This window comes from Xiphophorus hellerii, chromosome 24 (genome assembly GCF_003331165.1).
Source record: "Xiphophorus hellerii strain 12219 chromosome 24, Xiphophorus_hellerii-4.1, whole genome shotgun sequence".
Taxonomy (NCBI): Eukaryota; Metazoa; Chordata; class Actinopteri; order Cyprinodontiformes; family Poeciliidae; genus Xiphophorus; species Xiphophorus hellerii.
In genome coordinates, this window is record NC_045695.1 from 2495134 (window position 1) to 2522232 (window position 27099).

At 40.2% G+C, this 27099-nt stretch overlaps 1 protein-coding gene across 1 annotated transcript in view; it reads right to left on the minus strand.

Moving 5' to 3' along the window:
* Positions 1-27099, minus strand: part of LOC116716032 (collagen alpha-1(XXVIII) chain-like) — a 36004-nt gene that overhangs the window by 1874 nt on the left and 7031 nt on the right. Inside the window, exons 6-34 of the mRNA XM_032556774.1 lie at positions 26690-26743; positions 26524-26568; positions 26378-26404; positions 25961-26005; positions 25719-25763; positions 25138-25191; positions 19961-20029; positions 19780-19848; positions 18390-18458; positions 15102-15170; positions 14424-14492; positions 13792-13860; positions 13424-13492; positions 12822-12893; positions 12675-12743; positions 11826-11897; positions 11639-11707; positions 9817-9885; positions 9501-9569; positions 9062-9130; positions 8297-8365; positions 5828-5896; positions 5654-5722; positions 5490-5570; positions 5266-5301; positions 5142-5178; positions 4423-4980; positions 1176-1402; positions 881-1091 (exon numbers count right to left, since the gene is read on the minus strand). Of these exons, the coding sequence (XP_032412665.1) occupies positions 881-1091; positions 1176-1402; positions 4423-4980; positions 5142-5178; positions 5266-5301; positions 5490-5570; positions 5654-5722; positions 5828-5896; positions 8297-8365; positions 9062-9130; positions 9501-9569; positions 9817-9885; positions 11639-11707; positions 11826-11897; positions 12675-12743; positions 12822-12893; positions 13424-13492; positions 13792-13860; positions 14424-14492; positions 15102-15170; positions 18390-18458; positions 19780-19848; positions 19961-20029; positions 25138-25191; positions 25719-25763; positions 25961-26005; positions 26378-26404; positions 26524-26568; positions 26690-26743 (2599 nt within the window). The remainder of the gene's footprint in view (positions 1-880; positions 1092-1175; positions 1403-4422; positions 4981-5141; positions 5179-5265; positions 5302-5489; positions 5571-5653; positions 5723-5827; positions 5897-8296; positions 8366-9061; positions 9131-9500; positions 9570-9816; positions 9886-11638; positions 11708-11825; positions 11898-12674; positions 12744-12821; positions 12894-13423; positions 13493-13791; positions 13861-14423; positions 14493-15101; positions 15171-18389; positions 18459-19779; positions 19849-19960; positions 20030-25137; positions 25192-25718; positions 25764-25960; positions 26006-26377; positions 26405-26523; positions 26569-26689; positions 26744-27099) is intronic.

Consider the following 27099-nt stretch of genomic DNA (forward strand, 5'->3'; position numbering starts at 1 on the left):
AGAAAAAAGAGATGGCTGCGGTAGGAATCCTCCCCCAGAGTGACCATTTCTGCTCCGGTTCTTCAGGAAGGAGATGGTTCCACAATAATAGCTGCAGTACTTCAAAAATAATTGGCCTCGCTGTTCCTCGCTTCGCTGCACGCGCAGCATGAAGGATACATCAAGCGAAGCTGTGTCCTTTCTGCCACCGGCTCACTAAAACACAACGGCCCGCTGCTTTACAGGAGATTCTAATCATGTCGCCGCACCGCAGGGGTTCCAGCGTCCCCCCGTAATGATTCTGACTAACTGTCAGGGGTGGAAGGTTTTAGCGTTGTGTTATTAGCAGTTGTTGCTGCTTCGCTTTGCATGCGATTATCGCAGCTGTGGCTGCTTAGAGGGAATTCTCTGTTTTACTTCAGGTCTGCCCAGTAAAGATTGAAAAATTGGTGTATTTAAAAAAAAAAAGTAAAACTTTCTTGTGTCTATTGTACAGAAGAGAATTAGGGTCACTGAAAAATAAAACAACCACTTTTTCTTAGTAAAATATCAGAAGTCTGTAGACAGAAAAAAGGAGTACATTTCTGCATCCAATCTCAGAAATTTTCTAGAAAAAAAATCAAGAAATTTTCTCAGATTGAAAAAAATCTAAAATTTGCTAGAATTAACTAAACTTTTGAGATTAATATTCTGGAAAAAAGATACGGAAGTTTCTAACTTTGAACTTTTGGAAATTTTCTGAGTTCAGAAATTTCCAGTTTTTTTCCTAGAAAATTTCTGAGATTAGTCTAAAAGATTCTTGGGTGGAAATGTGCTCCTTAATATGCCGCTGGAGAATTCTGAGTTTGAAGGCAGATTTCTGAGAGGAAATTCAAAATTCTGAGATCAAGGGAGTTTGTACCTTTGGGCAGAGCTGGCCTTGGCGGGGGAACGTACGACACAGAAACACCTGAAGATGATATGCTTATGTTTGTAGAAGATGAAGATGAGGAAGATGAGCCCCCTCTGGCAGGAGGCGGAGTTTTGTAGTCGGAGGTGCCGCGGTTAAACGTGTCCCCGCGTTCACTTCCTGAGGTGGTTATCACTGTGGTTACACGTTGCCCTCCTCCTCCCTGAGGACAAAGAAAGAAAAATCACTGCGACTTTTATAGAGCTTTAATGATATCCTTGTTTGTTTATTACACTGAGTTCTGTACATGAACAGAGCTGGATCCTTTACTGTGGGTGGCAACACCAGCCTGCTGGCCGCTGAGATGGTCCTGCTGAGTTATGGGCTTGTAACCATAGCCACCGGTGGCGTAGCTCCCAGTGATCCTGTTGCCGTTGTAGCCGTTGTTTCCGTTGTAGCCGTTTGTTATCCGGTTGTATATCAGGGCTCCGTTTTCGTCCTCACAGAACTGACTGACCAGCTTGGACTCGAGAGCTGAAGAAGCAAAACACATGGAGAAGAGGACGATGAAGGAGCGCTTCCAAATCTGTCAGACGAGTTTCAGTGAATTCATATCGTCACTGTAGAATATTACATAAACATGACTTTTTGAGTTGGAAAGACACGATCATTTATTAGTAGGGGAAACTGTAAAATACTGTGCAGGAAAAGTTCTTTCAGGCTGTTGTCGTTTTCTGTTTGGGCTTCAAATTCTTGCAATATGCCACCATTAAACATAAGAAATCTTACGAAATATTCAGAAAAATCACTTAAGTCAGTGGTGTCCAAATCTTTTGCCATTCTGAAAAAAAAATTTCAATTTGAGAATACTGAAGGGCCACGCCTTTTTAAAATTAAAACTGAAAGGATTTATTTTGTATCATTTTCATCACTTCAATAATACACTAAATGGACAATATTTTTAATAAAACAAAGTACTGAAATTGTTGTAGAAAATGAATCTGTAAATAATTGTCAATATACAATATAAGCAGCGTCTTGCAGCGTTGCTGTTTCAAATGATAAGTAAATATTTTTTACTGCTTCTTTTTATGCTTTATTGTCCTGATTTTCTAAATCCCTTCCATCAACCTGCTAAGGGATTAGAAAGGAAAATTAGTTTCTCCTTGGCTAAATCTGGCATATTTACATGATGTATTCATGTTGATTAATATGACTTTAAATTCACATATCCCGGGGTAAACAAAAAATGAGCTGAATAACATTTTTATTAGTTTCATGCTCAAACATTAGCTGGTTAGCAGTATTTCGTAACAAAAAACGGCAATTTCAAAGCCACAATAATGTCCGTCGTGCCCAGAGAAAGTGCCGAAACGACTAAAATTATTCGCTGCTGCAGGGAAATCAAGCCACACAGCTCCGCCCCTCCCCCACTTGTTACCAGAACACCGGCCAGCTGGCTGGGATAAAGTTACCGAGCTATCAAAGAATAATACCGTAAATATAACATAGCCTAAAGCTCTTGGCGGGTGACCATCTGGGGAGGAGGATGGTTTGGGTTTGTGTTAGCCTTAGCATAAAACATTGCTCTCTGGCTACATTCACATTTCCACAAACACAGCTTCCATCGTTCACCGCTGCCAACGGTGGACAGCAGAGCCAACCGAAGGCCTGATCCCTTCACTGAGCCACAACAGGACAGTTTATCCAGCAAATCATGTAGCATGCACCCCCTTTACATTACAATGTAAAGTAATGTGAAGTAATTTTTTTTAAACGGTTAAATAAGCAAGATTTTCAAGAAATACTGCAAAGAATTCACCTTTTTTTTATTTTTATTTTTTACACATTTAGCTTTAGGATTAACTAGATTACTGAATTCTAACCTTTTTCAAAATCCTATAAAATAACAAAACCCATATGAGACAGAGATAGATATCGTTAGTTATAGTAGTTGACATTTACTATATGTCAACTATAGTTTCTCTCACTTTTTGTAAGTAAGCACGTCAATGCTAGCAGAAAATGCAGAGAAATTCCAGGGTTTTTAGACAGCATTGCTTACATTTGTTAGTTTGATCACCAAGCACAAGAGTTGCAAAGATTTTCTTTAAGAAAAAGATAAAAAGATAGTTGAGCTAACCCTAAAGCACTAAGAATAAATATCAGTTCCGCTAACGCTAAAGCACCACACCAACACGGTAAATAACAGAAGCTAATGCTAAAGTGCTAACTTCAGTTCAAATAATATCTGCCCTTGAAAGACTGCAACCCTTGAGTACATTATAAATCATATTATATTTTGCATGTTCTATGATGCCTCCAGATATTGTATTTGTGTTTATATTTTGTTTTATTATGTTACTGTATGTTTCTTGTTTGAAATTAAGCTACAAAAAAAACATAAAGAAACAAAACTGCTGAATAAACAGTGTTTACCCACTTCAAAATAATAGCATGAATATAAATGTATAACTACTTGAAGATGTTGATCTTTATTCTGTCAACTAAACTAAACTAACTGTAGAATGTATCAAGAAAATGTCATTTAGGGGAAGCTAAGAGTGCTAAATGTTTTCAAAGCTAGCAAAAGAGTTAAAATATTAGCTTCACTACTAGCGCATTAGCGGAGGTGTAACTACCACTGACTATTGGGACATCATTCTCAATTGAGCATAATTATGAAGTGAGAGAAAAAGGATACAAAGCTTTCTGTAATCGTTACCAAAATTCTGAAAGCATGTCAGGGATTCATACTGGGGCCCCCTTTATTTTAATACTCTATATTAATACATACATATTGCTGCCAATCATCACCAGAAATCATGCAATAAGTAAACACCAGTAGTTCAAGCCTCTTTTTGACCATCCTTTCATTTCATCATCAACATGTTTTCTTTAGACCTTGCGATGAACTCTGAGGTTCTGACACCAGATGGTTTGTTTAGGTGACTTCCACCTCTGGAGGAAGTCACAAATCAGAAACCAAATTAAAATTTATGGGGTAATACGCCGTGCGCTAATATGGAGTGTGACATAGAGATGAGATACAAAAGGAAGACAGCTGCAGGAGCAGCAGGGGCAGGAGTGCAGTGAGAGCAGAGGCACCGCATGGTGGGCCGTCACTTTGGAGAAATCTCATGTTCAGTAGAGCCTGATAACGGTGCATCACAAATATGAATGTAGTTAAAACACTAAATGGTTTTGAAAAGCCTGGAAGAGGATTGTGATAGTTTAAGTATCACGCTAAGTAAAAAGAAAAACAAAACAGAAAAGCAGCAAAGAGGGCTGTGGAAGGTCCACCACTCTAATGGAAAATCTGACAGTACAAATATTAGTTGTAGACTTCACAAATATAGTAGTAGGGCCACAATAAGAAAATAAAAACAAATTTCGAGAATAAAGTTATAAACTGACAAGAATAAAATGGAGATTTTATTGGATAAGATAATGCCTTTATACGAGTTTATTCTGTTGTTTAGTTATTGTTTTTTTCTTAGCTTGGCTCTAAGAAAAAATATTTAAATATTTCTTTGTAAAAAAAGGAAAATCACCTGGCAAAGTGTTGAAGTCATCGATCAGGAACATGTGCTCGCTGTCCGGATCCGACGCGATCAGGTTGAGCTCTCTCAGGAAGTCGGCCTGCGTTGGATCTGACGTGTTCACAATCCCCAGGGCGAACATCTCGATGTTGGCAGCGTGGGCTTCCCGCACGGCTATATCCAGCTTGACCGGCTCCCGTTTGTCCGTCTGCCCGTCGGTAATCACAATGGCCACCTTGCTGACGCCGAGGCGGGAGCTATAGAAGGCCTCCTGTGTGGCTTTCCGGATGGCTGTCCCGGTATAGGTGCCCTCGCCCATGTACGGGATGTTCCTGATGGCCTCCTTGATGTCCTCTTTGGTGTTGTAGCGGGCCAAGTTGAACACCAATTTCACCTCCAAGCTGTACAATATCAAACCGATCCTTGTGGCGTTGCGGCCTACCGTGACCCGATCCACCAGAATGGTCACGAAACGCTTGATGATCTCAAAGTTATCGGGCCCCACGCTCTCTGAACTGTCAATGACAAACACCAACTCCATGGGCCTCTCCTTGCACTTGATCCCACATCCTAGAATGACATCATGGCTGAAATGTCACTTTGACGAGGTTTAGTAGGTGAAATCTGATCTAACCATCTGCAGATAAGGTCAGACAGAAGCGAAACCCTCTCCCGTTACGTTTTCGCTGCTAATGCTATACGTGCAAGCGAAAGATCAGAAGATACTTTACCACAGATCTCTTTGATCATTCGAATGATGTCCTCTCTCTGAAATTAATACATTGTCAGAACATGAGCTCATAAGTGGCCATGGTAAATAACTGATGAGAAACAATAGGAAGGAGTGGGACTCACAGTGAGGCCTGCTTCCCCTTTTATGCCTGGAAGACCCTAAGATAAGGATGCAATGAACTCAATCAGGAAGAAAACTGACAAAGTGCTGAGAGCCGCAAGGTTAATCTACCAGATAAATACTATCTTAAATAGGAGGAAGCCTTGGTTCTACATCACAACCAGAACACAATCAAGTGTTCAAACACATTTTTACAGGCTCAATGTAATTGCAAAACATCACTCACAGGTTGCCCCGGGATTCCCGAATCTCCTATTTCTCCCTTGAATCCTTTAAGCCCCCTCTCTCCTGATGAGCCCCGGTCACCCTGACGCATAAATCAAAACACAACAGCTGCAATGAGCCTTTACAGGTGACACGCGAAAGGTTTAGGTCAACATATTGACTGACTTTGGCTCCTGGAAAGCCCTCTCCAGGTACACCTCTGGGTCCTGTCACACCCTGGGCCCCCTGTTCACCCTGAAGCACAAACAATGTTCAAATAGTAAGTCACAAGGCCATATTTAACCCCTAGATGAAATACATAAAAATATCTCTTAGAGTCAATTCATAATGACAGCCTACCTTGGGGCCTTGAAGTCCTAGTCCCTGTGGCCCTGCTGGGCCAGGTGGACCTGGTCGCCCGGGGTTACCCTGCAAAAACATCACATTCTGCCACTACTGCCGTACCATATCACTAAAATATGCACATTTATAGTCTGCGAATATATAACTTTATTGGCACAGAAACACTACAAAGTTTGCAACAAAGAAGACAGACGATTATTTGAAGAAAATAAAAACTGTTTTAGTTGATTTCCTGTTTTTAATCCCAAAATCGTCTTTAGAAAAGGTGAAGATGGGTGGGATTTCAGGAGATAAGAGGGTTGCTGGTTGGCCTTATGTGAAAAAGTAATTGCCTAAATATAATAACTGGTTGTGACATCCCAGGTGGCAAAAAACAATAGAAAGCAATGAGTCTTCTACATCAATGTAGAGATATTTTGGTCTTTGCATAATGAAACATAACCCGTCTTTTTAAGGTCATGTTTTTAACCATGTGGAAGTGAAAGTGTTGGTGTGCATTGGATCATTGGGACGAAGGTGGTGACCAAGGTAGGAGTTTGTTCTGCAATTGGTTGTGTCCACCAGTGTTGTTGTGTCCTTGGGCAAGACACTTCCCTCACCTTGCTTGCTGGTGGTGGTCAGAGGACCCCGTTGCATTGGTGCATGGCGGCTTCGCCTCTGTCCGACTGACCAAGAGCAGCTGTGGTTATTAACCAGTAGCTTGCCACCACCGGCGTGTGAATGTGTGTGTGAATGGGCGAATGACTGCATGTAGAGTGAAGCGTTTGGGGTCCTATGGCGCCATACAGGCCATTGTCCAGCTGCATAACCCAAATGTTCTTGAGCTTATGGTTACTGACAACAGCCATTCTCCTGCAGGACCTTCTGGTAGAGAGCAGAATTCATGGTTCCATCACTTACAGGAGTTGTTCAGGTCATGAAGTAGCAAAGCTACGGTGGCCCAAATACAAATACCAAAGCCACAACACACAAACACATTCCTGTTGTGGCGGTTGTATTCCCTTTGTGGATTTACTATTTGTGTTGCGGCAATTGTATTTGACATGAGACATCTGGGCCACCGTACAAGGCAACCCCAGACTATTAAGATATGCAATTTCCCCTCAATAAAATACCACCACCTTGTTTGACTATTAGCTTGATGTCCTCTTTCTCAAATAATTTATTAGTGTTATGGCACAGGAGACACACCTTTCAAAGAAATCTACTTCTATCTCGTCAGTCCAGGGGAACTCCAAGGAAATTTCAGCATTAGGATCTGAATCTTAGATATAGCTATTAAAGTTAGCTTAAAATAAAAACCCATCTTTCCCAGCATGACTCGTGCCTAACATCATTTAGACAGCATGAACCATGCCTGACATCTGTTATCATGATGTGCTTCCACACTTTGTTCTGCCTTTGGTAACTTTATCCAAGTCCCTAATTAAATCTTGCCCACTGCAAATGAGTGTGGAAGCGCTCCGGCCTGCGGAGGCACCGGTCCGAAGCCCACGGGGGACAAGAGTGGGATCTGTGAGGACAGACGGGGTGTTGTTCAATCAATGCCTGTTAGGACAAGTGTTCCTCATCACACATGTGTCTGTAGAGATTCACACCCTGCTCTCATGATAGTGCTGTGGGGGTGATTATATAAAATACGCTGAACAAATGAACAGGCGGGCGATATGTTTGCACGTGTGATGAAGCGTTGTTGCTCCTTAATAAATACGATGCACAAAGTGAATTAGATGGGGCTTTTTGCATAGGCTTATTGTGATAGTTCCACGTTTTTTCAATTTGAAGGTTTCATAACCTAAGCAGAGGATGATTGTGGGAAAAGAAAGATTGGAGGTTTTTCAAATGTTAAAATCGGGAAACTGTGGCACATCTCCCCTCGTTTGTGGAACCACGTTTTGCTGGACTTACAGCTTACATGTCAAAGACAGCATCTGTAAACTGAAGAGGTGGACACCCTTAACTAAAAGGTTAGCCTTAACACCAACATGATATTTAGCATAAACTAATGCTAACGCGCCAACATCAATTGGCTGATATGTTGGCGTAAAGAACATATCAGCTCTTTCAAGAGCTGATATGTTCTTTACATGTTCTATCTCTATTTGTATCTTGTTCTCTGCTTTCTGTGTTTTACTTTGTTAATTATTTTCTTGTTACTTGTTTGAAACAAAGAGAGAAAACAGAACTGCCAAATAGAAACCTTACACCTAGCTTTTCAAATTTGTATTTGAAATTTAAATCACTGTATAATTTAACTTCATATTTATGTTATTTTGTTTGTTGGCCAATCAGATATTTTGAGGTTCATGGTTGAAATTGGGAGAATGTTAAAACCTTAAAATCCTGCTTTCAAGTCATGGTTGCGGGACTTAAGTTAAGTTGTAATTTCGAAGGTTAGGAGAAAATTAGAAATGGAAACCCAACACTTGGATGAAAACAAAGATTTCAAAATGGCTGTGAATCTACCAGAGGTCCCTGGACGCCTTCCCCTGGGGGTCCAGGTAAACCTGGCGGCCCTCGGAATCCAATGTCCCCCTGAAAAAGTTGTGAAACACACAAGATGCTCAGCAGGAACACTGACACTGAAAATGCAAGTACAGAGCAAAAACATTTAATCTGTATATCAACTGTAATACAGTTTTACCAACATTTTCTGACTGAAATATTGCAGTATTATGTGTGTTATGCCATTTTATTCAGGGGGATTTTTGGCATTTCAGAACCTGCATGAACCTGCTCATCTTGAAAAACGACAGAACAAAACGCAAAAGCAGGGAGTCTAAAATTGTACATTTGTATGTTTAATCTGAAGGTTTTTGAAATGAACCAGAGTTTATCTTCATTCTTTTACTCTAATTTAGCGCAATTTAGATTTTTGTAAATAAAAAAGATCCTTATGAAAGTAGGAATTTTATTCATATTCCCTAAAAACTGGAGACGCAGCGCGACATTGGCTGGCCACCATACCAAAGAAATTAATTAATTTGGAGACAAACTTAGTAGACACCTGGAGGACCAAACATTTAGATATTTGGAAACCAGACAGTTATAAAGAGAAAATGGAATTGGCTAACCAGAGAGTGGAAACTGGCCACAATAAAGATTTCCTGGAGGAACCTTCAATTTCAATGGCTCCAAAAGTTTACTCTCTCTCTTAAATGAGAATTGTTTGGGGTCCAGGAGTCATAAAGGAAGGTTGTTTGTTTCTCTCTGATTCTGAAATTTTCTCACCTTTGGTCCTGGGATGCCCACGCCCTCTGACCCGGGTTCTCCAGGAAGCCCCGGCAGACCAGGAGGACCCTAAACAACCAGTCAACAGAGTGTTATCCAGCTTTTCAATCCTGTACTCATTTTGTTTACACTTCTAACAATAATGACGAATCTAGATTTCTACAAAACAGTCAATAAAATATTATATCTCAACTACTATCTATGTATTTGGGGGGGGATTTTTTTTTTCTAGATGAGGATTTGCCTGACTATAAATCTCGCCTCTTTGTCTCTGTTCTGAGTTTTAACTGCAGGTTGTACGGAACATCTTCTGAAACTTTTGGTTAATAAACGTCTAACAGATGGATGGACAGCTGGATCTGATGAAGTGGGAAACATGAGAGAGGCCATATAAAACTGGGTTTAATGTGTGATGAATGGCTTGATTTGGTCCATTCACCATGGGGCCGGGATAGCCGTCTCCTTTGGGGCCAAATGGACCTGCGGGGCCCGAGTCACCTCGATCGCCCTAAAACAGAACAAGAACTTCAAGTTGTCATACAGAGGATAATATTGAATGCAACGGTTTACAACAAAATGTTTAACTTCTTCCAGTTCTATGGAGCTCAATCGACCTCCCATCAATGCTAGCTCATAATTGATTTTCCAAATAAATGCTACTGAGTCATAATGTATTTGTTTATCCAAGCCTATAATTTTTTGTTTTTATGATTATATCCATTTTAGTTCAATTTTTAGTTCAACAAATTTATTACCTTTGGGCCAGGCAGTCCAAAGCCAGTCTCGCCGATTGGACCAGGAGGTCCACCTGGTCCAGGATCGCCCTGCAACGTTGTAAGACATGAACTTTTCAGATTAAGTTGGCAAAGATACACACACTACACATACTTAGCTGTTTTAACTAGGTCCAAATTTTTCTTCTTTCATTATTGTGAAAGAATTGTTAAAATAGTTCATTTTCTGGGGATTTTTTTTCTTTAAATACAGAATAATTTGGAAAGTCAGACATGTGTGAAAGAAATCGAGAGGTATTACATAAGCTTCATTTTCTGCCTACCTCTTGTTCAAACAAATAGTTATCAAATATGTACCATGGTATTTGAATTGTGAATATGTTTGAAATAAATAATCAAAGGAAATTAAAGTCGCGATGAAAAAGGAAGAATATAAATGTTCCTAACAGTAATTAGTTAGATTTATTACAATTTCAATCTTTACAATTTTCAAAGTTTCTGAAATGTTTAGTATGATGAGTAACCATGTCAACCAAATGCTTATTTCTATGTATGAGAAGCTTTTTTATTAAGCTCTACAACTCAGAATGTCCATTGGTGATTTTAAGGGATGGAGTCGGGTGTCCACAGTCCTGAAGCTTCACTCGCTCCCCCTTGTGGTCACTCTGGAGTATTTCAAGTGAACTGGAATGAAAACACTCATCAACCTAGGGGAAAAGTCTTAAAATAAATCAAACTAGGGGCGTGCCGTGGTGGCGTAGCGGTTAGCGCAACCCATATTTGGAGGCCTTCAGTCCTCGACGCGGCCGTCGCGGGTTCGACTCCCGGACCCGACGATATTTGCCGCATGTCTTCCCTCCTCTCCTTCCCCGTTTCCTGTCAGCCCACTATCATATAAGGCAGGGGTGTCGAACTCCAGTCCTCAAGGGCCGGTGTCCTGCAACTTTTAGATGTGCCTCTGCTGCACCACACCTGAATAGAATAATTAGGTCATTAAGGCTCTGGAGAACTGATCTACACAAGGAGGAGGTAATTAAGCAATTTCATTCCAGTGTTTTGTACTTGTGGCACATCTAAAAACTGCAGGACAGCGGCCCTCGAGGACTGGAGTTTGACACCTGTGATATAAGGGGACACTAGAGCCCACAAAAGACCCCCTGGAGGGGTACAAAAAAATAAGAAAATAAAATAAATCAAACTAAACCCTTCTTCCTGTAGAACAAATTTGCTTCTGTTTACCAAATTCCCAGACGATGATCATATGTCAAAAATACATTTTTGTAAAGGACACCTACTGCAGCATGAAGCATCCACACTCATACTTCACTGTGTTATTACTATATATCATTCTACAAGTTATTCAATGTTTAATTCTGACATATTTTGGTGTTTAGTTGGGTGTTACTAGCTTAGTGAGTTTGTTGATTAAAGCATTTTAAGTGGAAGGTTTAATTATGGTTGTAAATAAACAGAAGTTGCTAACATTATTCTATGTATCTGTCAGAAAACTTCAGGGCTGCATATTTAATATCTAAGCCTTACCAAGCAGGAATTTATTTTCACAGTATTTCTATTACTGTTTTAGCTAATCATGAACCTCACCCCAGTTTTCTTGCTTTTTTTTTTTTAACTATTTCACAGTTCTTTCCCTATTATGTACGCTACAGGAACTTGATTGTTTTTCTTCAGGGAATAATTCATATTTTCCTCACTTGAACTATAATGACATCTTTGCGAAACAAGTGATAATTGCTTTCACTGAAAACGAACTGGGATATAATTTTCACCTAAATAAAGATATGCAGGAATTGCATGTTTGTTTTTTCAAACTGAAAGCGCATACCTTGGGTCCGGTGATGAAACGTCCCGGTGGTCCAGCAGAACCGGGCCGTCCCTGTGACCCTGGTTCTCCCTGATTAGAGATTCATGCAACAGTATTATTAAATCCCAGCCTTTAATTAGCATATTGGTCTTGATCATGTCATAGACTGTCGACGGTTTTATCTAATAACGGCTCAAAGGTTTCCTACCTTTGGTCCTGAGGGTCCAGCAATGCCAGGCGGACCTGTCAGCCCTCTTATTCCTCTTTGGCCTTGGTCACCCTGAGCAACAATGTCAGGAATATGGTTGCTTATGGAGTTGCTTATGTGATAATTATAACCCTATACTCATCATTTATTAATGTACTTACAAGTCAAAAAAATAACCTTTTGTAATAAATGTCAGATGTAATAAAAAAATACCAGGGTTTCCCCAAAAGGTATTATAAGCCTGGCGGGCCACCAGGCTTTATTTGCCTTCCCCACCAGGTTACCTGTTGTTTATTTTATATAAGCTTTTATATATACCAGTAACAATGACAACAACAATGGATAAAGCTAGGTTTATCCTTGGAACATTGACCTGGGAGTGAGGGGCTGCGCATCAAGTGTGTCTGTTGGCCAAATTATGATCCCTGCTCAGGCACCTCCAATTTTTTTTTAACTTTTAACATTTTTTAATACAAAAACACGATGGGTCACTGATGGACGGCCCTAGCATGTCTACCACCAGGATCAGCAGGTTTTCTGGTGGAAACCCTCAATAGCACTTGCGTACTTTATGCACAAGGCTTCTTTCTTTTAGAAAAAAAGGTTCCAGAGTGGGAAAAAAACAAGAAAGAGAATATGAAAATGCTAAAAGGTACACAATGAATAAAGGGGAAAAAAGATCTTAATTTGACTCCTTTAGATTGCAATAAAAAGCCAAAACATCCATGTCCAATATGTTGCTAGGGACCATGTCCGTTGTGGCATAAGCAAACAATCGTCCACCGACAAACACATCAAGAAATGACATCATATTGAAAAATATAAGGAAGAAAACCTTAAACTGTTTACCTTTTCTCCCTGAGTGCCAATCCCAGGCGAACCTTCTGGACCTCTAAGACCAACGGCTCCTGGTTCACCCTAAAGCCACAAACGCCGACATTCAACAAACTTGTTGTTCACTTCTTATAGAGCTCTAGAGGAAATCCGTCAAACTACCTTTTGTCCTGGAGCTCCGTCTTCTCCAGGAAGTCCAGGCAAACCTGACAGTCCTGGTGATCCTGGTTCACCCTACAGAAAGGTTTCTGGGTCTTTTAAAGTGTTTGGACTGCTGCAGACGCCATTTTAAACTTAGGCCACATTCACACCAGACAATGACCAAACTATGAAATGAAATACCAGCCAGAATATGGATGGTCTTTGGAGATACAGAAAACAAGAACACTCTCCTGTATTTTGTAAGGCTGCTAAGAGGCAGATGAAATACTGGTGCTTTCATCTTCACAGTAAGACTGAAACTGATGGTGGGGGAGCAGAAACCTCCCATGTTTCAATTCAGCAGATTGGTAGGAAATATCCAAATCAATTTCTGCTACCTTTGTTGGTAGCACTGTAGTAGAATGGCCATGAAAGCAGCAAAAGAATAAATTATATATATATATATATAATTTATTTTTATAGAGTGCCTTCACATCAAAATCAGGGTTCCATTTTAGATTCAGAGGAACGATGGAGCAGATCCAGAAGAACAGAGTGGTCTTGATCCAGTGTGAATGAGACCTTAACTGATTGGTTTTTAATTAAAAAGAACAGCGACACACCTTGGCACCGGGCTCACCAGCTCCTCTTTCTCCTGGAGCCCCCACTTCTCCCGGCAGCCCTTGGTCTCCCTGTGTAGGATAAAGTTCATTGTTTCAAATGCTGCTTAATGCTGAAAACTGGTACAGTCGTCCTCTGCATTATTTACTAAAATGTACTCAATTAACTTAGATTTTAACAAGCTGTTCCTGAAAATTTACTTTTAATCTTCTCCTTATTTTAAATCAACTAATGCAGTAAAGGAAAACCGAAAAGTCCACAGGTTCTTTATCTCTATTACAAGCTTTGCTGGTTTAACACATATTTTATGATGTGACAAGTAAATTCAATTTTGAGAAAAATAATGTGTAGGGTTAGAGTCAGGACAAACCTTGGGTCCAGAAAAGCCCTCTCCCGGTGGGCCTCTTATTCCAGGTGGCCCCCTGGGGCCCTCTGTTCCCTGAAAGGAAGATATAAAGAAATTGAAGACGAAGGCGATATGAATTTATTTAAATTTAGGCAATTTATTTAATACATTTATTTCAATAATACATTAAAATAAATTTGAGTGTATATAAAATTAAAATTGAATTTTAAATTCTAAAATTTTAATTATCAAGTATACCTGCAAAAACATCCAGGGTTCACAATCAAATAAAATCTTGGATTTTGCTTATACAGCTAAATTCTAGGTGTTCTATAACTAACCACAGAGGGTTAGCTTCAAAGAGCCATGTCACACAAAGATGCTATTGTGTTATTGTTTTATAAATTTACCATTGTCATATCATGGACTTTTGCTACTTTGAAACACATCGACCATCCACTTTATTAGGTACGCCTGTTCTATTGCAATTTGGCACATATAGGGAACGAAGGGTAAAGGCAATAAGTAATGGTAAGTCAAAGTAGAAAAACAGATGTCACGTAGAAAATAACCAAATCCGGTCAAAGTCAGGCCTAATGAACAATTTCATAAAGAGGTTGCATATATAGCACTTAGCTTAACAACCAGCTACATACCTTTTCTCCTTGGATGCCTAGACCTGGAAGGCCCAGGGGCCCTGGAAATCCTGGAGGGCCAAAATCCCCCTATAAGAATGAAGTTTAAAAAAATGATACCCCATATATGCTCATAGTTTGTCAGTGAATCACCCTTCAGTTTCAGCTACAACCTTTCATTATGTATAACGTTTGGAAAGCACCCAACTATATTTGTTCCATACAGATCTAGTTTGGCTTAGCCCTCTCCCCCCACCCAATATCTTCATGCCATATAAATGCTAAAAAATATTTCTTGTGACTTTAGAATCCTGTTTGCAAATCAGTTCAGTACTTCCAACCCATGTCTACATCTGTGAGTCGTAAGCTATTCTGATACATGCGAGTATCTGCAAGGCACTACGACAAATAAAAACCTTACCTTTCCACTGGTGTCTGAATGCGCCAGTAGAGTGTTAATATTCCCACATTCAACAGCCCAAACCATAAAACTGCAGTCCTCCTACACCATTCAAGCTGTAACCTCAATTCATAGCCTGTAGACTGTGACCTCCTATATAACGCCGTGCTCAGTGCATTTATCGGTGGCTCTGGCAACTTTTGGCCTCCTTCACAACAGGGCTTTAGCTTTCTCGCGTTCTCCGCTTTTGTGAAGTCTTTTCAGCACGGCGCCTCATTTATGGCCTCTCTGTACTCTACCTTGTCTCCTTTGATTCCTAGGCCCGGCTGTCCTCTGGGCCCCCGCGGCCCCTCTATGCCTCGCTCGCCCTGTGAAGGCGGACAGAGAAGTTATTGCGTTTTGACTTTTTGAGATATCAGATGTGCTCACAGGAATGGCAAAGCAAGACCATATGCCACATATCAGCAAAAGGGGGAAGAAAAAAAAGTCTTTGATAGTTGCTTTCATAAAAGCTACACTCAGACACATAAAAGCTTACCTTCAGTAACCTCTGTAATGTAATATTCACATAGCGCGTATAGAACTACGTTTTGAAAGTGTACAGAGGGCAAGTAAAGGATTTATGATATATTTCTGGTTAAAAGCTGTAGATTAAAGTTTCTGAATCCTGAAACAAAGAAGACCATAAATAAAAAAGAAACATAGACATTCACAATTTCAATTATCAGTCACCGCAAAGCACCAAGCAACATAGTTAAACAGGTCCAATTCAAACCCACAGGACTTCCGGTCAATACCGTTTTATTCGGCCCGATAAATTCCAATATGGAGAAGTCCAGTTCAGTCAAGATGTAATACAGATGAACTAAGCAACATCAGGTTCACTAATACTAGTGATTTTAAAGTAGAAAACAATAAAGGCAATTCTTCTCAATTTACAAAGAGCCATAAGATTTTTAGAGGTGAACGTTGATGTTTTTTTTATTTTGCAATTCAGATGCACATTATCTTAAAGTGTCCTTAAAGTGACAAATGATGTATAATTGATTTTTATTTTTAGCTGTACATCATGTTGTAATGTTATTCCCTCATCAGAAACATATCCAGACTGTTGCCTTGATTCTTTCATACACGTTTGGGAAATCTTTAATCTCCCGTGGCAACCATTCAGATGTTCAAAGCGCAGGCTGGTTGGACTTGGCTCCGCCTTCGAGGACGAAGCTCCAAGCTTCCGCCTCACAGCGCAGGACTCCCTCATCACTCCCCTTCTCAAATCCTTCAGACTAGCCAGCAGCAATTAGCAAACAATGGCGGAACAGCGCATCTGCTGAGCTTATTATACGAACAGCGTTCTCAGTGCAAAGCTGGTAAAAACGTTAATACAGGAGCGATGTTGTGATGTCTTCATGACAGCAGCGTTTCAGAAAAAGCAGGAGTTTTTAAAGAGACAGAGCCACAATTTCAAGGCTTAAGCTTTCTTTTAAGTCTTATTTGATATATACATAGCATTTTTATAACAACTGAATGTAACATAGATACTTGATTGAGCTATAAAATGCTGCTTTGTGCCTGGTAAATACATAATACTGTCCCTTTAAATTGGTTAGCAGAAACAGAAGCACATCCCTGTCGTTGAAGCAGATTTACTGCACAGTTACTGAGGTAGACTGAGAACACAAAGGTCAAACTCAAGAGGCTTTCCATAAATCACAGGGTGGTGGTCCAATTCCCAGCTTCCCCCAGGGTGCATACCAAAGTATTCCCCTGGAGTTACCAAAAACTTTTCTATTTGATATAAAACCATTGGATAACTTAAAAAAAGAATACTCAAGAAAAGGTCAATCAGTTAAAAAAAAACAACAAAAAAAACTTGGACACAAGGTTGCTTCAACGAACAAGACTTTGTGAATGATTCACACACAAATGCAGCACAGGAAACAGTAATGGTTTCCATCAAACAGCGCTATCCACCTGAAAGAGAGAACTGAATTTACTTTTAAAAAGGAGCCTCTGCCACATCTTCTACCTGGAGGAAATTTTACCAGTCCTTCAAGGTTTTCCCAAAGTCAGGGAACAACAAAACGAAGCCACAACAAGATGTATGTTAATTAGCACGTCAACGCCGCATTTGCATGTAGGCTTCCAGAAGTTTCAATTTATTGTCATAAATCCGCGATCGGAGCTCAAAGCAGAAGCGTTAATGATGTGTAAAAAAAAAAAGAAGGAAAGAAAAAAAAAAAGGTTATGCTGCTGCGAATCTGGAGCTTGTCGGGGCAAGTCATGTGAGGAACGCTGCTGTAGAGGGAACGCCATCTGTGAGAATACAACCAAGGATGCTGTTGCAAAAAAAAAAAGAGCAAAGAAGGAAAAAAGAAAAGAGGACCCTTGAGGGTGATCTAGCGGCGGGAAGAAACACCTTCTCCAGTTTTTATGGTGGAAACTGTTACTTTTCAGAACAACGGCGCCAGGTGATGAATTAGATGACAGTTCGGTGTGAGGGTAAAGTAAGGATTTCACCTGAAGCCTACCTCGTGTTTCAGAGTTGCTTGGTAAATATTGCAGGAGAACAAAACACAACAAAAAAAAGCAATTACGCGTGTCGTGGCTGGAAGACGTTTCGGCAGATTACTCACGCTTCGTTTAATGTCCACTTCTGTCACAACGAAGAGCCTCGATGTGACTTAATATTGTTTTACATGAATCATTTTCTGCAAAATTATTAGTGAACCAGGTGCTGAGCTGGTTACTGTGAGCTACTTTGGGGATGGAAGTAAATTGTTAAAATGAAGAGTTGAAAGATTTGAAAGTTAAGTCAAGTTTATCTGTGTAGCACATGTTAGCAAAAATGTGGAACAAGTGAATATTTTTCCAAACTTCAAAGAGTTTTACTCAGATTAATCAAAAACAGCAGTGTGTTTTTTTGTTTGTGGGTGTGTGTGTGTGTGTGTGTGTGGGCGTGCGGGTGTGTGGGTGGGCGTGCGGGGGTGTGTGTGCGCAGTGGAAACAAAAATACCATCATCCCCCCTGATCTTTGTTAAGAAAACAGAAACCTCATGAAGGAAGATGTGTTTCCACATGTGGGAGACTTTCTGCTTGTGTTCGACTGAGGAAACACAGACACTATAGCAGACTATAAGTTCCCTCTGACTGAGTCACTGGCTGAACCGTGGGGGCGTTCTGGCCTTTTCATTCCCCGTCCCGTTTCTGAATCCTCTGCTCTCCGCGCCGAGACGTTCTCATCTCCTCCTGCTGGGGTCGATTGACAGGCCGCGCCGTGGTGTGAGGTAATGGAAGCAGCGCCGCTGCGCCGTATGGGGAATTTACTGTCATGTGTATCATGTCTCTTATCCACACATGTTGTCAATGTCCTGTCAGAATCTGCAGCCTAGATGGGAGATTTTTTGTTTTCCCCGCCAAGGTCAGAGGGCGACGGCAGATGGGTGAAGCGAACATGGATGCATGAAAACGGGTCGAAAGGCTGAAGCTTTTAGCTGGCTTGAGTGCATGAGACTTTCAGGAAATACCGTCTCTCCCAGGAGCTTTAGGCTTAAAAAAAAAAGAAAAGAAAAGTATGAACACCCACTCACCTTAGGACCAGGGATACCTTCTCCTGTCGGTCCTCTCTCTCCTTGGACTCCCTGTGGCCCCTGAGGACCCTAAAAAAAATTAAATAAACATGTAAATGACCTTTTACAAAAATCTATTTGGGAGAGGAGGGAACTAACTCTGACTCAAAATCAGTAGATAACAGTAAGACTGAACATATTCACATATTCACTGCAAAGCAAAAAACCACACCAAACTACTTTTGGTCTAGTTTTGAGTGCAAATATCTTTGTACACTTGAATGACACAAAACTAACTTATAACTGACCTTCCAACAAGATCAGACACTTGCTATAAGTCAAAGTGCACAGATGGACACTAGGTGGTGCTAGAGCACATGACTTATTCCTCCATAGGAAAAAAAAGAGCACTTTTGAAATCTTTTCTTTTTTAAAGTATATTGTGTGGCCCAATGTAACATTCCTTGTTTTGAGTTGATTTTCACATATAGAAAAGATGTTGACAGGAAAGGTGTAGGCTTCTGATATTCTGTTTCAAATTCATCAAATTGTTCTCGTCTGTTTTATTTGAATTCAGTTTTTGGTAGTTTATCGCTAGAATGACTTGAGCTATTTCTGCTGCTGTAGGCTTAAACCACTGGAGCACAAACTGACCACTTTTCCTCACTTTTGTCTTCTACTACTCTCCAATTATGTTGTTAAGTTCTTTGTTTCCTCTCCGTTATTTTTCTCTCTACAGAATCTACGCTAATCTGGTCTGGCATTTCGTTTGGCTGTGATTCATTCCTTCCTCCTGGAGGAAGCTGAGATAATGCTGACGTCAACTAATCGCTCTCCGTCTCCTGCTATTAATTTTTTACTTTCTTGAACATCAAAACTAGAAGTAAATCAGATCATCTGTTTCTCCTTGTGTCAGTAGTGGCAGATGGCCAATTGTACCAAGCCAAGCTCTGGTTTGGCTGGAGGTTTCTTCCTGTTAAAGGGAGCTTTTAGATAGAAACTTCCTTTGAATAGCTAATTGAACACACAGTACTGCTAGATAACTAGGTCTAATTGGAATGTTTATCATTAGTAATGCTAGCTGTGCTAATACAAAATGCCAAAGCCATTCCTTTTTGCCTGACGTCATCTCTGCTCCTGATAGTTAATGATGTAGGAAGGCAAGAAAACATGAACATTATTTTAATATGTGCGTGGTTACAGGGTTTTATAGCCATTTCAGGATGTTAACAATTGTTACTATAGAGAGGTTAAAAGGTTATTCTTGGTTTTGTGCAACAAAAGGCACATTTCATGTAGTGACAAGCCAGACAGAAGCAGGTTGGAACAGTAAGAAGCAGCACGACGGATCCGTCTACATTGTTTGTCTGTAATACATAAGTGACACGTTTTGTCCTCGTTTCTAACTCACCGGTGGTCCGGGCTCGCCGATCCCCGTAGGGCCGGGAGGCCCCGGTTGCCCCTGGAAACCAACATCCCCCTGCAGAGTGCGAGATAGAGAGGGGAGTGCTCAGACAGGGTGAGACACAAAAGGCTAGTGGTTATGTTCTCGTGAAATGATTTTTCCGTAACATTACGGCGGCGGATTTTACCTTTGATCCTGGAAGGCCGATCCCAGTCTCACCTTGGATTCCAGGTGGTCCAGGAAGCCCCCGCTCCCCCTATTAAAAAGATAAACATGGGTACATTCTGTCCACATGTCACTCATCCTTCTGTACGAGCGAGAAAAATCAAAAATAACCCACAGACACAACCCGCTTTGTCCTACCTCAACCGTCCATTGACGAAACTTGATTTAAGACTTAATTGTTTTTTTAAAAAAGCTGTTGCTTCTCTACATAGTGGCTGTAAATCAAAGCTGTGGCGTTCACAAAAAGGACACATGGGAGGCAGGAAAAAGAGGCGTGGAGATTGTTCTAGGTGCATACCGGTGCTTTTTGTCCCCCCCTCCCTTCCATTGCCCTTTCCAAGCAAGTTAGGACAATGCTTCCCACCAGACATTACATTGCTATTTTGGTGATGTAGGATGACAGCCAGACTATTAACGTGAACATTTTTCTAAAATAATTAGGAGGCGACCACTTGGTGCGGAGTAAGTGCTTATGGGAGGAACGGCAGGTAGAACACAGTAGAGGAGGCTGAAAGTAGAAGGAACTGACAAATAAGCCGACAAGTTAATAACAGATGAGCTTCTTCGGAGGAGTTTCAAATGTCACAGCGGCGGCGGATCGTAACTCACCAATAAACGCTCAAATGTATAGTTCCTACCCCCAACCCCCCATTCGCTTTATGAGCTTTTGGAGATACTTGACATTTCTCATGTTATTTATGCCAGCGTTAGGTGATTTTAATCTGAAGTGTTATAAATGTCAGCGTCGTGAGAGCGAGTGTTATTTACTGCGCGATATTCCGAGGGAAAAAAAACTATCGGAATCGAACGCTTTTTAATCACGGTGGGGCGACTTTGTGTCGTTGAAACAGTGACACGTTTGTTCGCCTGGATTCAGACCGATCATCACGTATGCATCTGGTTTTAAAAAAATGCGACTGACTTGATTGATTTGTTTGAGTTATAGGTGGAGACAGGCCATAAAAGCTTCAATTTCCTCACAAAGACATTGTGGTGTTGCCCGGGATTATTAAAAATGATCAAATAGGGAGTATGAATGATGTCATACTCATGTTTAGTGTACGGACTTAATTAAAGGGGGGCTTTGGTTTTCATTCAGAGCTATTTCTAATTTAAATTTGACACAAGCCATGTAGGGAACAGAACAAACATGTGGAAGACAACGATCTGGTATGAATGTTTTGGCCTTCGTGAAAAAATCTTAAAGATGCGAAGCCTTTTTGGAGGCCAAATTAATAATGCAGACAAGCTATTCAACTTGTATTATGAAAAATATGGGGTTTATATTGAGAGTTGCAGTCTGTTTACCCCGAGTAAACTAGATGTACCATTAAATATATCTTATCTCTCAACTTTTAGCATTACGGTACAAAGTTGTAAGATGAAAAAATTGATACTGTTGGTTTGCCAAAATGGCATAATTTGGAGAAGCTCAAATATGTGGCAAAACTGTATTATAAAGAAATATGGAAGCCATATTAAAAGTGAATGGCATTGAAGATAGAGGGAAAAAAAGGAAGAATACATTTCTGCCAAAAATCTCAGAAATTTTGAGATTAATCTCTGAATGCTTATTCAAGGAACGTTCTTTGTTTGAAACGTCAAAATTTTTGAAATATACCATCAAGGTTTATTTGTTGTTGTTTTTTTCCTAGCAAATTTTCAACTTTTCAAAGTAAGAATTTTGTTTTTTTCTAGAACATTTCTGAGTTGTTTTTTTTTTCAAAAAGTACTCATTTTTTTCTAACTACAATGACTCTAATACACCAATATATATATTTATGGCCTTTTTTGAAAGAAAAAAAAAACTATTACATTAATTTGACCTGGTTTGACGCGGCATATTCTGAGGAAATATTGTTCAACACCTATAGAAAGCAGTTCAGTTTCATTTAACGCTGCTAACGCTAACGTTATTTAGGTCAACAAACTATCAACATGCTAGAAAGTTTAGCATTAACTCTCAGACACACCACAAATTCATTTAAACACGAATTAATCAATTTAAACATTTATTTACCTACTTCTGTTAGCTCAGCTGGCCGAGGCACCTCAGTGGTTGAGATCAGATTTCGTTTGACGCATTTGACTGGCAGCAGTGGGAGGGGCCTGAATTGTTATTTATATTTTCAGAATTTATTATTTTTTTTAAATGGAGAGCATGGGGTGCCAGTCAGAACTGGAAATTATTGCTACTTATTTTCGTCTATGCCCCGGTCCCAATGGACCTTACCAAGCTCCGCCCACAACCGACCCACGTGACCGCAAGTCTCACAAACAAAGCCTCGCGCCCATCGTTTCTATGTAAACATGACTCGATTAGTGCATCATTTCCACCGGATTTTCACAATATATCAGCTACTACATGGACAGAGGAACTAACAAGTTCATGTCATCATCTGGGAGGAGGTTACTGGTTTCTCAGTCACAAGCTGGTTGCAAACCTGAGGCCAGCAGGTGTCAGTCAGTTATGGTAGATCTGAAATTTGGTTTGATGACGTCAATATGAGAAGCTACAGGCTGATAGGAGGAACCAAAGAGCTCTGTAAAGGTAAAGGCAAATCTTCTGAAGTTGGGATATAATTAATTTAATTTCACATAATTACCACGGTAGAAGCCATTTGTTTGTTAAAATTTTATGAAATGTATTTGTTCTATTTGATGTTTGTTGTGAATGACGTAAACTCACAAAGGAACGAGGTAATTAGTTCAACAAACTACAGCGGCTGTAATGAGCCACAGCAAAGGGAAACAAAGGTAAAATAACCCGAACAGGTGATCAACTCAAAACCACTCCTACCTTTTTACTCTCTCTCTCTCTTTGTAGTTTAAGCACACCTGTTACCATGGCAACCGCCTGCTCCCCGCAAGACGAGCAAAGATTACGTTAAAAACATAACATTCAGTCCATTAAATCCGGTTTAGGATTTTCAAAATAAAAGATCCGGAAGTAGTTCATTATTTCTTGCGCGGCCCGGTACCAATTGGTCCGCGGCCCGGTGGTTGGGGACCACTGGTGTAACAGACGTAATTGTGTAGTGTCTCTTTATGATATGCTAGTATTGCTAATGATGTCACAAGTATGCGCCACTGCTTCTCTGTAGAGAGTGGGAAAAACGTGCTACAGATCGATACATGGACTGAGACGGACATGTTAGCTCCCAAACTTTTAGTAATGTTACGGGTTGTTTGGACTCTGCTCATTTTCATGTTTGATAATATAGCAGCCGTTCAACCGAGCTTTGTAAGGTTGGTGAAGAGAGTGTTTATTAAAGGACAACACTGTGGCATTACCAATGCGGTTGTGAGTTTTTGACCAGAGTCTGCAGCCTCTCCTCCCTTAAACACAACCCAAGCGTTACAGTACACTTAAGGGTTCAGTGCACAAGCATGCAAAACTGTGAGAACTGGGACAGTACGCCCCTGTGTCGTAACTCGACATCTAAAATGGCGGGACTGGTCACTGTTTAGGCATTTGTGCTGCTAAAAAGTACAACTATAAGAAAACAAATTAGTTATGTGGTCTGAGTGATCCACAAAACTTCCCCTCGTCACTCTCACGACTAGCGCTGACGTCTTGACTATTTTCTTATAAGATGTTTATGGCTTCAAGGACACGTTAATCATCAGGGAATAGTGTTCACATCACAAGCAGCTCATTTCCTTTTCCAAAGCCATTTGCTTCGATGACAAGTCTTGTTTTTTGTCTGCACACATGGCTGTTTTGATAATTCTGTTTTTTTTAATGTTTCAAAAGTGCAAGCAAGAACAAATAAAATAGCCACATTTTCTGCAGATTTTGTTTTCATTGCATATTTTTCTTATGTCAGCTGTACATGACTGGCAAAAAATATACGAGTATTTTTGATATGCTTTGGAGACAAACTGGACACTCTGATGTCTGAAGTCTAGACAGTAGAGATGTTTAACTTGGTTGATCTTTAGCTGACGCCGTACAGGCACTGATGAGTGGAGGTAATCACTGTCACCGGGAAGATAAATTTTAAAAAATGGATGACGAAGTAATTACCCTAATTATGTTTGTGTAGTTGAACCTCAACAAAGAGGCCTCAGCTGAAGAAGGGATGAAAAATCTCTGATTTATCTTCAGTGAGACGAAGCTTCAAGGTTCAGGAAGAAACAGATCCTTGCAAAAGTATTTATACCTCTTAGTTGCAATCACAAACTTCCATATATTTTACTAAAAATGTGTTCGGGATTAGTATTCGGTTTACTTTGACACCCTTAAATAAAATCCAATGCAATCAATTTGCCTCTATCTAGTTAGTAGACTCCTTCCCACTTTTTTTCAAAGTATTAACAGTAAACTGTTGCAGAAACGGGCCCCATCCTTTAACTCATCTTGTATTTTTCAAGGTCAGACTTGTAAAGGAAGTCTGGCAAGGCCAGAAACGTTTCGGAGCCACTGCCAAACGGTCGTCAGATGTTTTGCATCTTACCAGCGAACCAGCGTTACCGACTGTAAAACCTCTTCTCTATGTAAGTTTTTCAATCGAGATTGTAAGCTCGTGGTGTTACCTTAGCAACATGGTAGCCTAGCAGCGTGGAAAAAGCCAGCAGTTTTCAAAAGAACAAAAAAACCTTTAGTGAAAACATGTAGCAAATATGAAAACTAAACCGAGTAGTCCTGAAGGTCGTGGTCTATCGCAAGGTAGGTTTATTCCTCCCGATTGACCTCCTTATTTGTCGATAAGGGAGAAATGTGGAATAAGGTTTCCTATCAGCATCTATTATTGGCCCAGTTGGTGCACTGGTTAGCTACCGCTGGGGAAAGATGATTGGCAAGATGGAGATGTGAAGCTGTTCCTTGTGTGTTAGATGTGACACACAAGGAGAAAAAGGTGACGCAAGGTTTTAAAAGCTGACACACGAGACTCTTGACTTGAAGTTGGACATCAGAATGTGTTGGCTATTTTTGAGAGTGGCCGTCACCGGGTTTTTTTTTTATGTCGTCACATGTTGGTGCATTTAAAAAAACAAACACATGATGTGATTTCTTCATATAAACACGAAGAAAAGAAGCGCATGTTGAGAAACATCAAGTTCTGTCGTTAGTCTCAGATTAGCATGCATCAAAGAACAAAAGAAAAGAAAAAAAAAGTTCAAAATCGTGCTTACTTTTTTTCCCATGATTCCTTCAGGTCCCACATCACCCAGTGGACCTGGCAAACCCTAGAGCACAAATAAAGGTGTTGCACATGTTAAAAGATGAGCATGAAACACAAACCACAATAAATCACATAAAGCTGTTTTCTTGCCACAGTAACGGGGATGAAACACATTTTGTTCATTTTCTTTTTCTTTTGTTTATTTTCACTAGCCACAGACAAACTTGATTGCAGCCAGAACCGTAGAATCAAAAACAATCCCTCCAAAGGAGGGACGGATGGGAAGACTTGCCTTTTATAAATTCCTGAAGGAGATTTTTTATGACCTTAAACAGCCTTTTTATGCTGGAGAAGCTCTTTCAGGTCCAGGTTTGTCTAGTATTAACACTTGTTTCATGATCATAAACATGGAAGTGTGACAAAGAATCCACAAAAACATCAACAACTGAAACAATGAATGACTCAGTGATTGCACAGTGAATAATTATGGATTTCTTGGTCTAAAATGGACAATTCTATATATTATTTGGTTGTGCAAAAGCAGTAGCTGGGTTTAAATGATTCGAATGGAAGAATATAAAAAAGTCAAACCTGAAGTCCACGGTTTCCTCTTGGACCAATAACACCTTCAGGGCCCTGAAAAAGGACGTGTTTTTCTCAGAAATGAATGTAATGGATGGTAAAAAGACGGAAAGTGTAGATTACGTTTGAAACAGACAAATATTTAGTTTGAGGTAGATTTTTTCATCTCAAGCTGACAAATCAGGCATCGCGGTAAAATATTAAATTTGATATTTTTGTCAAGTTGGAATGAGAAATAACTACAAACATACTCTGTCTCCTTTAACGCCTGGTGTGCCACACTCTCCTCTCTCTCCCTGTGAGAAAACAAACAAACAAAAGTTTAGGTTCTTTCTCAAACACCGTCTACACACACAAAAAAAAATGCTGTTGTTTATGGGTTCAGGTTTGAGCTGCTTTGCAACAATTAATGCCATGGGAATATACAGAATTTGAGAGCTTTGCAGTCGCAGAAGATGACAATGTACAGACGATTGCAGGCAGGTCTGAGATTAAACAAAGGACGATAAAATCCCACAATGTTTTCAAAGTTTCTGCATGCCATCATGTCTGAAGCTCATAATCCCCCTGTTCCTGTCACTTATGATGATTTTAAATCAGCGTGGGAACTCTTTGTTTTGGAATTTAAAGAGGCATAAGAGGGGTTTGGATTCAAATTCATACAATACCTTCTCTCCTTTGTATCCTGATTTACCCTGTGTGTGCAAGAGAGTTTTGTTAAAACAAGTAAAGACAGAAGAGAGAAGGATTTTGGTCAAAGAAGACGAGACATTGGCCATAACTTCATGAACCAAACTGAAGACCCTTGACTCACCTCGGCTCCTTCGCGGCCTGGAAGTCCACTGAGACCACTTTCACCCTAAAGAAACATTTGATTTAACATGGAACCCTTGAACTATGTACTTGCTTAAGTACTACTTATGCAATCGTCTTAAGTACTATTTAAGCAAGTAGTTCAAGGGTTGTTGCATTGGTAGTACCTTCTGTCCCTTTGCGCCAGGGCTTCCATCATCTCCAGGACGTCCTTTCTTGCCCTATGGCAGAAGTTGAGGCAACATGAAAACAATCTCAACCACTGAAGATTATTTTGTAAGCAATAATCTTGCTTGATAACTGTTTAACTTCAAGGAATAGGCAGCAGCTGATGATCCATAGGCTTCTCCCTGAGGAATAGTCGTTTGCTTTCTGCTTTTCTTTGAGATATGGCCGTGGGTAAATGGGTGGTTTGGGATTTGGAGACGGTTTGATGGTAAAGGCAGAAGAGCAAACAACAAATCTAGGTGTACTCACAGAGTAGGATCGAAACTTTAACATAGACATAAACCAAACCAAGAAATCCACCTACCATCACCTTAAAAAGATTACCAGAATAAAGAGTTTCCAGCTTTTC